This window comes from Rhagoletis pomonella, unplaced genomic scaffold (genome assembly GCF_013731165.1).
Source record: "Rhagoletis pomonella isolate Grant_MI unplaced genomic scaffold, Rhpom_1.0 Rhpom_scaffold_00002, whole genome shotgun sequence".
In the NCBI taxonomy this organism is placed as follows: Eukaryota; Metazoa; Arthropoda; class Insecta; order Diptera; family Tephritidae; genus Rhagoletis; species Rhagoletis pomonella.
The window spans coordinates 64,143,573-64,155,001 of record NW_023458556.1 but is presented as its reverse complement, the minus strand read 5'-3'; the positions used below and the strand labels follow the sequence as shown (position 1 = coordinate 64,155,001).

At 36.1% G+C, this 11,429-nt stretch overlaps 1 protein-coding gene across 1 annotated transcript in view; it reads right to left on the bottom strand.

Moving 5' to 3' along the window:
* Window positions 1–3,740: 3,740 nt before the first annotated feature.
* LOC118733974 (guanine nucleotide-releasing factor 2) overlaps window positions 3,741–11,429 on the bottom strand; it is a 37,464-nt gene continuing 29,775 nt past the window's right edge. Inside the window, exons 18-19 of the mRNA XM_036463633.1 lie at window positions 5,201–5,332; window positions 3,741–5,124 (exon numbers count right to left, since the gene is read on the bottom strand). Of these exons, the coding sequence (XP_036319526.1) occupies window positions 4,992–5,124; window positions 5,201–5,332 (265 nt within the window). The 3' untranslated portion in view covers window positions 3,741–4,991. The remainder of the gene's footprint in view (window positions 5,125–5,200; window positions 5,333–11,429) is intronic.

Sequence of the window (11,429 nt, the reverse complement as noted above, 5' to 3'; positions counted from 1 at the left end):
AAGAATAACTAGACGAGACCAGGATAACAGGGACAAATTTATACCAACGGTAACAGTGAAGAAAGGTTTTCAAGGCAATGATTTGCCAGAAACGCTGGATCTTATTTACGTAAAACTAAAAATTACTCATTATATACCAAGAGCCTGGCGGTGTTTCAACTGTGGAAGGCTGGGTCACACCAAGCTGGGTTGCAGAGCCAAGAATAGGTGCGTGTTATGTGGTATGGAGGATGGCTGCAGTAGCAAGCCAACAACTGTATTTTATGTGGTGAAGAAAGGCATAACTCGTTTAACCCTAGAACACACACCCAGAAAATACCACGTAAACACACACCCGGGATACGTTTGTACCCGGGACCTTATTTTGCGGTTTTTTTAATGCTTATTCAACCGATTTCTATGATTTTTTTTTTTGAAATGTATATTTTAATATATAACAAGTATTTTGTCTTTTGTTTCATTCGAATATTCCTACTGGTTCCAGCGATATGGGCAAATAAAGTCAGGACATGCAACAGTGGATTTTTGTTTTTGTTGTTGTCCTGATAAATGCAAAACAAAATAATATAATTTATAATAATATACTTGTAGAGTAACAACGAATACACATTTTGGTTTTTATTTCATTGAAATATTCTACCTGGTTCAAAAGATATGTGCAAAAAGGTCGCGCAAGGTATGGGTACGTAGGTAGCAAATACACTGGTATAACTGGTTTTTGTATTTTATATGCAGCTGCAAGGGTTGTTTTCACACGAGGTGTTGTTATAAATGCTGCCTATTGATATTTTCATTATTGTTTTGGTGCTCAAAAGTGTAAGAAGTGAAAATATAAGTGAAAATAAATATAACTGAAACTATAAATAACTGGATACGAAATGACTTCAAGTAGAAACGAATATTTATCAAGTGCAGCATATAGAAGGTAAAAAATGTAAAATAAGCAACAATATAAACATATACAAATTTTTTTATTATGCAGGCTAACTGAGGAACAGCGAGAATCATATATACAATCTTTATTTGATGAAATTTGTGACGATGACGCTCCCTATGACTTTGACTCAGAAGATGAAGAAGAAATTCAAAAGTGAAAAAAAAAAGTGGTGAAGGATTTGTCTGCCAAATACCAAGGAAGTGGCCGAAACATTACAATGGACAATTTGTTTACGACCTTGCCAGTTGCAGAACTGCTTCTCACCTGGAAACTCACGATCGTTGGAACTTTGCGCAAAAACAAATCATATATTCCTCAAGAAATGAAGCAGAACAAAAACAGGACAATTGGTTCAACGACATTTGGCTTCAAAAATAATGTGACAATGTGCTCTTATGTTCCCAAAAAAAATAAAGCAGTAATTTTGCTTTCGACCATGCATAATGATGCTGAAATAGCTGACAGTGGGAAACCTGAAATAATTGAATATTATAATCGTACCAAAGGTGGTGTTGATCGAATGGACCAAATGTTTGCGGAATATCCAACACAAAGACAAACAAAACGATGGCCACTAGCGATGTTCTTCAACATGTTGGACATTACAGCTCTTGCAGCCTACATTGTCTACGATTTGAATAACCCTATGTTGCCTTGGAGAACAAACAACAAGCGTAAGCAGATCCTGCGCAGCTTGGCTGAAGCATTGTGTATGCCCATTATTGAAGCCAGAGCCATAAATCGTCAAGTGACGCGAAATTTTTCGACTAAAATTGCTATTGAAGCATATTTCAACCGACCGGTGAAATCAATGGTGTCAACAGCAGCATCAACATCTGCCGCAGCGCGCACGCCAAAACCTGTGTCCGGATCTTGCTATTTATGTTACGCACAAGAGGAAAAACGCCGTAGAAAAACCAGAAAGCTGTGCGACAAATGTAAGAAGCCAATGTGTCTTGAACATTCGGTCACATCAACAAATTGCTCTATTTGCCATGATTTTCCTTAGATACAAGATGCATTTTTATAATTTTTATAATAAAAGTCAATAATATAATGTGTGAAATGAATATTTTTAATTTTTCAAATAAAAAAATAATATAAAAAATGTTTCTTTTTTATCATTATGAGGATTTTTACTATTGGGGTACAAACGTATCCCGGGTGTGTGTTTACGTATATAATGTGTTTGGAAGGCTGTAGCTCCTGAACCAATGGTCCGATCTGGTTCAAATTTTGAATTTGAACTCAAAACTAAATAATCTTCCTAGATCCGGAGGTATAGCGGTTCAAAAGTTACAACACTTCAAAGTTGAAAGTGGATACATTTGTAACCGGGTGTGTGTTCTAGGGTTAACAAAGCGTGCAAAGGATGACACAAGGAAGAGACAATTTTAGAAGTTATGACAGTTAAAAATATCGAAAGAGAGGCTCTGGATGTTTATAATTTCAATCTGAAACAACCTGTTTTCAATTTTGGAAAACTATGAAGAAGCCTTCCCGCCGATAAAGCCAAACATTACGGGTACTAAAGACAAAGATCGCTTTATAAACCGTAAATTGACCACAATAAAATACAGTTACATACGTTGAAAGGAAGCCCACAAATGACACAGCCACAAAAACAGGCAAACCCAAAATCCAAAAGCAAAAAAAACGGAAACGCAGCCGGTGTATCAGTGCCCTAAATAAAGCAAAGCTACAGAAATTGAAAAGTACCCGTCCGATTATTAATAAAGAAATTTGAAATAGACAGAAAAGAGCCCCTAGTAAAATGTTTAGAAAATATATGTAAAGTGAATATTGATGACAGAGTCATTGTCAACACAAATGATGAGTATAAAAATCTTACAATAGTTGCGTTCCAGATGCTTCACGATTTGCAGGTTTTTACAGGAAGTCGTTCCAGGTGACCACCTCCCATAAGGTTTATTAATGGGGAAAACAGCAGTTCCTGCAAATCGTGAATTTCGTGAATATCGTGAAGCATCTGGAACGCAACTAATATAATATTCAAAGCCTAAAAATCAACAAGAGTTACGTAGATTTTTTTAATAATTAGAATCATGTAGATTTTCTGCATTCAGGAGACTTGTTCACATGACGACCAAGTTAGTAACCATAAACTCTTAAACTTCAACATGCTAAAGAAAACCAGAGCGGACTGGTACGGAGGGGTAGTCATAGGTTTCAATAAAGGAATACGATATAGCAAAAACGAATACAACACGAGACAAGACATTATTATAGCAAAAACTACTAGTCTGGATATTACACTTACTATTTGCAACGTGTACTTTCCACCTAATACGTATATCCACAAGTTTTTTAAAAAGGAATAAATTGATTATGATTTTTTTTAAGCAATCCCCAAAATGTCATCCTTGTGGCAGATTTTTTCAAACCAAAAGCGTGATAGAGTGAGAAGTTATACAAAACTAACAAGCCACAACTAACGAAAAAGAAAAAGCAAACGCTCCAATTCAGAAGAAGACTTTGAAAATACTGCAAGAACAAATATTACAAGGAGAGGACTGAGGAGTACGAAAAGTCTCTGAGCCAACTTTAGAAGGCTCTTGACAGATACGTCCATTTCACTGGTTGCACTAAATATGCAAATTCCATAATTACAACACTTATAAAAAGTAACGCAGCAATTCAAGAAAATAAATAGAAGTTACAACTTTCATAAAACCTAAGTTAACTTTTAAAGTTCTTTCGTTTTGGATCGCTAAGCGCTTGCCTTTACATCTCCATTATACAGAGTTTGACGGTTCACATATTAATCGTTGATTTGTTGTAGTTTTATAAGAATAAGAATTTAATTAGATTGCTTGTTTTATGGAGCACCATATTGTTGTAGACTGGACATTGCAGTTGAGATATAAATAAAATTGGTACGGTGCACAAAAATATGAATACAAATTTCGTTGTGTTTTTGTCGGTGCATTTTGGTTTGGTTTCTTGTTGCTCCATCGATTGATTTTCTATTGATCTGATACATATACATATATTGGTTTGCTAATTTATGGGTCGATTATCGATAGCAACCGAACTTCGGGCTTGTTCGAGGTGCAATCACAGCCGCAGTGTTGCGCGAATTATTAAAGTATCACATTCTGTGTGAATTTCTAGCAACGTATTATCAGTTGGGCAGTTGCAACAGTGTTGCAAATTTTCATCAGTACGACAGTAATGCCGCGTTTATTACGTGCCTCGAACAGGCCCTTCACTTGCGTTGCCAGTTGCCGAAACGATATTACAGATGGCAACTGGCAACTCTCAACTGGCAACTGCAGTTGCTACAAAGTGTGTATACAGACTACACTTTTGTTATTACTGTGAAAATTTAAAAGTATACTTTGAATTTGAACACAAAAAGATAATAAAAGAAAAATCTTGAAAGCATTAACTTTTGCTTACAGTGCAGGCGCTAACTGGCGGTAGTTGGAATTATCCTTTAAATGCCGCCTGATTGAGGCCGCGTTCATGCACTTCTCTCCCTTTTAAACAAATAGTTGTACTGAACTTAGCATTATTGCTGACTTTTTTAAACTCTTTATTTTAATAATTTAATTTTACTAGCACAGCTTGCTTTATCGATAACTCTACAGAACCTGACGATAGCTGCATTACTATCCGTAATCGACCCATTAATCGTTTATATTTTTTACTCTGCTAATATATGTATGATTTTAAACATTACTACTTCCAAACTGCAACATTTGTGCATATTTTCTGCTTTCCTTAAATTAGTTCGCAATGGATTATGTGCTTTAAATGAGTGCAGAATGCTGATTATCACTATTTGATTAAGATAGCAAGTGTGGACTATAATTGTGCTTTGAAATATTTAATTACTTTTCAATAGCTGTGCAATGTTGTTTGCCGCTTTTTTCATCTTATTAAATGATATACTCCAGGCTTGAATATATTGTTGTAATCCTTGTTTTTTTCTGGCTTTTGCAGGTTTCCTCTCAAATTCTTTGCTAACGTTTAATTGAGTATTCCATCAGGATATGTGGGATATTGATGTGTAGTTATTTCGCACATTTTACGCTTGCACAGGTCGTCTTCCACGCGGTTTTATGCTTTCTGATATTTGCCACATCTCTTCCTCTCCCAATTCATACTCAAAGTTATCAAAGAACCGTATAATGCGTTCGTTCCGCTTAAAATTGTACTCACTGGGAATGAGAAAGGTTTTATTAATGAATCAAATTGGGCTTGTTGGCTAAAGAAATGTAAATTTTCGTTACAAACCATTTTTTGAAACGTTTCATATTCTCTATAAGATTGTATTGCTGCCAACGTTTTGAAAAGTTAACTACACCTTCTTTTAAATAGTCTGGGTTTCCAACGTGAACAAACGTTAAGTCCTGCAGCACCAGTCCACTGAAATTATATTATTTGAATTATACAGTAAAACTCATACTATATGTAACTGTTTTTAATGCAAATTAAGTTATTATATTTTTTTAAATATTGATTCTAGCCTAGGATCTACATACAACGTTTGATGATTCTCAAAGAATATTACTTATACACATAGCTTACTTTTTATTCTTGGCTTTATTCAATACAATTTCAGGTGAGGCACTCTTCAATTGTAATTTCTTTACCCTTATGAACCGACCTGGCAGCCAAGGACGGACAACGAGAACAAGAACGTCCACGAACACAATGGAGGGACCAAGTCTGCACACGGAATGAACAACAGCGCCACTTCGTCAAGGAGAGAGTTTTTTGTCTCGGCCCACACAGACTAACGTCAGGCCTTCGGAGCAAAGGTTTTTTCATCGCTCCGCAATAGCTCCGCTCCGGTATTTTATTTGGCTCCGAGCTGTATTTATTTACGGACATATCGAGCCTTAACCGCCAACAAACGTAGACGACATTTTTTGAAATTTTATTTTTAAGCAGAAATGCAGGAAAAAAGTCGCTTACGTTTTCTTTTTGCGGTCAGAGCTCGATAAGTTTATTTATTTATATTTAATTATTGTTGCTTTTCCACAATAAGTTTTTCATTAAAAACGGCCTCAAGCTCAATAAAACTTGTTGAATATATTTAATAAATTTCATTTAAAATAAGGTCCGACCCAGGATTCAATAATAAAAGGTTTGCTCATTATTGACATTAGAGTTTTGACACTCCCTTAACTCCCTTACAAAAGCTTTGCACACACACACGAACCCACACACAGTGCCTTGCTAAGGGAACCGATTTTGTCAAGAGGGAGCGAGAAAACTGTTTTCTGAGCAAACCTTTTATTATTGAATCATGGGTCCGACCTACATATGTATATCAAAAACCACATATCGATGGCTACTACTTCAGAATTTGATTGAAAAACGCCTTATTTCAGAATTTTATTGTAAAACACCCTATCTCAAAATTTAGTTGAAGAACGCGCTATCTCGGAATTCGGTTCAAAAACGCCCTATCTCAAACAAAAATACATTGAAAATAAGCTGAGATATGGCGATTTTGAATCGGCAGCTGAGATAGGGCGTTCTTCAACTAAATTCCGAGATAGAGCGTTTTTCAATCAAATTCTGAAGTAGGGCGTTCTTGAAAAGTTTTCTGAGATAGAGCGTTGTTCAAAAATTTTCTGAGATAGGGCGTTTTTGTTGTTGTTGTTGTAGCAGCATACAAATTCCCCAAAGACTTTTTGGGGAGTGTTGCTGGAGTGACAGTCCTTGGCCAGATATAAATCTGGGTCGTTCCGGTTACGTAGACCCGACTGTCGTGGGCGTTTTCGAACTGGCTGCCGAGAGAGGTCGATCTTCCACTCAGCCATCGATATGTAAATACAAGTTTCAAAGCTTGCACAAAATTCTCAAAAAGTTATCAAATTAAAAAAAATGTTCATCAAAATTTAGATTTTTTAATAACATTTCTTAGAAAGTTTTGCATAGTAAGGTGTAAGTTTCAAGACGCTTAAATTTACCCTTAATTCTTTTGAGTTTTCTTTTGTCCAAGGTGTTGAGCATTTTCTTCCATAAAACGCAGGAACGAAATTTATAATTATCTGGGAGAAAAGCGCAACACCCTCCTGAGACCTACGCCTTTATGGCCTAATTACGGTCCGGATATTGTAGCTGTCTAAAGAACTACTTATGCAGGCTCTACCTCATATGGCGACACCCACATGACGTCGCTGGCAACATACAAGGCAAATAACCGACCGGTTCTAAACTATGAAGCACGAGTTTGATCGCCGGCGACTAGTTCGATGCAGTGTACGAAGCTACAGACTTGTCAGAACGCCGCTTTCCGGACAGCGACAGGGTGCCTTCTGATTCGCCTGAGCACCACCTACACAGTGAGGTAAGCCGTTTATGGTGGGGTGCCACAGAAGTGAACATCCCAACAGACGTTTGCTAGAGGAGGAGCCTCCGCGTCAGGGGGCACATATTCGTATACAAGGAGGCGGTCCAGATTTACATAGACCAACCACTGGACCCGAGGACGTACCGACGAGCGATCAATGACGTTCATAGAGAGTCGGTCATCACCTATCACGACTCCTGGCCTATGAATGCCATGATCGGAGCCCAATCATTACCTCTAGCAGTGACGGAGTGCCAAGAGAGATCCGATTACCCTGGTTCCAGGGTTCGGATTTGCCCCATTTTAGCCCCTCGCTCGCTCGTTAGTTTGCTCTGAGCTAGCGCAACTCACGAGCAACAAGCGGGGCTGTTTGCAAACGAGCACTCGTTAAGTACGAGCGCACGCGCTGGGCAGCCAGCGAGCGAGTAAGCAAACGAGGGCAGCGCAAGAGAAGAGCGGCAAGCAAACGAGGGTCTCATAAGCTCTGTCCTCGCGAGGGCGTCGTTGCGAGCGAGGCACTCATTTGCAGCAGCAGACGAGCGAGGCAGATGAGGCGAGTAAACGAGCGAGGCAAATGAGGTAAGCAGATTAGACAGGCAAACGCGTTGTTTGGTTGTTTGGGATAAAAATTGCAGCAACTAAGAATTTCGAGTAAAGGATTGTATGCACGCATGCAGATATGTATATACATACATATGTATATACAAATATGTTTGTATATATTTATGTATATATTCTCATGCACAGAAGAATAGATTCGTGCTATTTTGACCAGTTTTATCTACTAGGTAGGCACATATGTACATACATATCTATGTAGGTATAATGTTTTTAATGTGCAATAATTTCTTATAAAATTTCAACTTATACGCTTAGGTCTCTTTTTATGCGGTTCTTTTTTATGCGGATTTGAATTTATGCCGTTTTTCAAACGCTTTTTTCGCTGTAGCGATTTTGCTTTTTTGAGAGCTTTTATTCAGCCCTATTCTGCATTTCGACTCGAATCGAAATTTTCTCCGTTTGGCAACTTTGGTATTCTGCGTTCCGTTTCCTTTCGATCAATCTTCGAAATTTACGATTATACCTATTCTACATTTCGATCGTAGTTCCGTTTTTCTAAGTTGCAAATTTGTTGACGGAGAACGTTTCAATTGTTATTTTCGTGGGTTTAAATAATAAAATTATATAAAAAATTTAAGTAAAATATACTATGCATGATTGTAAAAGTCATCATAAATGAATTTTCTCGATTTCTGTGTTTTCGCGAGCGGTAATACGGGCAATACGAAAAATTGGCTCAAATAATGGCAACCAAAAGGGATATTGCGCGACGTTTTCAAAGTGGAAGTCCAGGCGTTTTTGTTTACATTATCTATAAAAAAGACTGTGAAATGCACTGAATGCAATTTATTTTTTTAATATAAAATTAATAGAAGTATGCACATATATACATACATACATAAAATGTGAAGTTACATTAAAAATATGCTTTTATTATTGCACTCGTTTTTACTAACTTTTTAAAAAGAGGTGCGTATGTTGTCTCGAATGCGATTTGCTATGGAAAGATAAGCTTTGTTCTTCCCCTCCTCCTGACGGCTTTCAAAATGTGATTAATTTGCGTTCAAATCTTCCACTCTGTAGTAAATGCAAATGTTGTGGAGTGCTCAAACAACGTTTATAATTTCACTTTAAACGATGAGTAATAGAGTACAAGATGAATTCCTTATCACTCTTCACTCATCTAAAAAAGATCAAACATGTCCCTAAATCTCCGCCTTTCAACTTCCGCATCAGCAATCTGGGACTCGTTCTTCTCTTCAAGCAATAACGCCGCGGCTATGGATTTCATTATAACTATGTATCCACTTAAATTTTATTTTTAAATTACAGTGATGCTAGGTATATTTAGTTATTTTAAAATATTTACAAACTTTAACTTGATGTGCTGCTATAGTTTGGTGGCAAATATCTCTTTGTTTTGTTTCGATTTCACACATTCCTAGGCAAACAGCTAATTTCGAAAGATGTTTTCTGTCTTCCTCTTCTTCTTTCGTTTCGATCGTAACGCAGAATACCTAAGTTCGATTCCAGCGGAGCGGAATGCGGGAACGTAATCGAAATGCAGAATAGGGCTGATTACTTTTTTTCAATATGTAAGGGGCAATGCTTCTGATAAATAATTTGTCTTTGTATTCTTACATACAAGTAATTACTTAGTAATTTGACTAAGTAACTATGTTACATATGTATAAATGAGAATATAATATTTATAAAAATCATTATTTTGTCTTTCATTTCATAAATGAGTAGGACATCAGCATTTTCAAATGAATATTCCTGGTTTAGCCCCCATACATATGTATGTATGTAGGATAATACAAACCGCTATTTGATAATTTAGGCTGGTCCACATAGAACTTTCGCGTTGACTTTGTAGTTGGCGTTGGTTTGACAGAACGCAAGTTAAAAGAATGCGTTCTACAATGAAGCTTGGCAGAGACTACTTTGGCCAATAAATTAACATATTAACGAGAGATAAATTAATATTTCATATCAATAATTACATGAAAAATTATATTTCTTGCCTTCATTTGATTAACAGGAAAAAACATTTTATTTAATTTTATTTATTTGCAACAGCTGGCGACGCCAAAGTTGTATGCGAACCGGTCCCTATTCTTTGTTTACGCAAATTTTCCCATGTCTACATATCCATATATACATGCCTACATATGTATGTACATATGTCCTTGAACAACAGGCCACAAATACATTTTTTCACCAAGGACTATATTTCATTCAGGTATACAGCATAACTGCTACAAGTAGCAAACTATTTTGGGGGTGTTAACAAGTGCTTACTTGTTTTTTGTTTCTGCGGCACAAACGATTATAATATCTTCGTTACTTACTTTTCTCTGTGAAGACAAAATACATGCATATGTACATACATACATAAATGCATATATACATAAATACGTACATACAAACTAGGGCATTCAATCCCGAAGCATTTTAACAATCCCGGGATTTCGGGATGTAAAAATTCTAATCCCGGGATCCCGAGATATTTCGGGATTTCGGCTTCATAATAACTTTTTGCATTTTACAGTAGGTTCGCCTTTTTCAAACCACACAGATTCATTGTCAACACATTAGGGCTGCCAGATATCTCTGTTGCCAAACCGGGACACTTTAGGGAGGGCCTCTCGCTCCCTTCCCTTTCATTTCGACGTGCGAAAGGATGTAGTGAAATTTTATTTTGACAGACAAAAACAAAAACATAAAAACATGAGATCATGAGATCATTACAACGTACGCCAACAAAACAAAACAACTTATTACAACTAAAGCACAGAGAATTTTTGACAATGCATGAACCTTTTTTTATTCTTTGTACCAATACAGTTTATACTAAATATGTATATGAAAAAACATAAAAATAAAATTGTTAAACTTTGTGCTAAACTCGGGAAAATTCAACAAATTTGCAATATTCTAATCAGACTTTTTATAAAAAGTTTAAAATAAAGTTTTGCAGCCTATTAAATTTTAGTTGATTTTTGGTATTGTTTTTACTGAGAGTTTCTTCCATACAAACTATGTTCGATAATTCTTTTTATATGGAAGACACTGTCAGCAAAAAATATAAATGCTAAAAATCAACGAAATTTGCTGGCAACTTCGGACTTGCACTTTATTAATTGGCTCAAAAGCTACATTTTCAAAATTTTTCTAAAAGATCTGATTAGAAATTGTGATCTGATGAAAGAGCCTCTGAGCCAATAATTTTGTACGGCACTGTACTTATAAGTACTGTAGGTTTCATGAAAGAAAAAAATTTAAGTACAAGATAACATTAAAATATCAGTCATATTTTTCGTTGCTGTGAACTTGTTTCAAAACTTTTGTCTTTTCCTTAATATAATTGTATAACTCTGTACACGTGATTTTGAACGTATTTAGGTTCATATACTAATCATCAACTATTGCTTGTGCAACTATCTCGAAATGTAACTATTTCACAAATTAAACTGGTGCACTGAGAGAAAGAAGTTTAGAATTAAAAAAGCGTGCTAAATTCAAAAAATACGCATATGAAAGAGCACCAACCCAACTCGTAATACATTTAAGTATACAAATTTTAGTATTAAG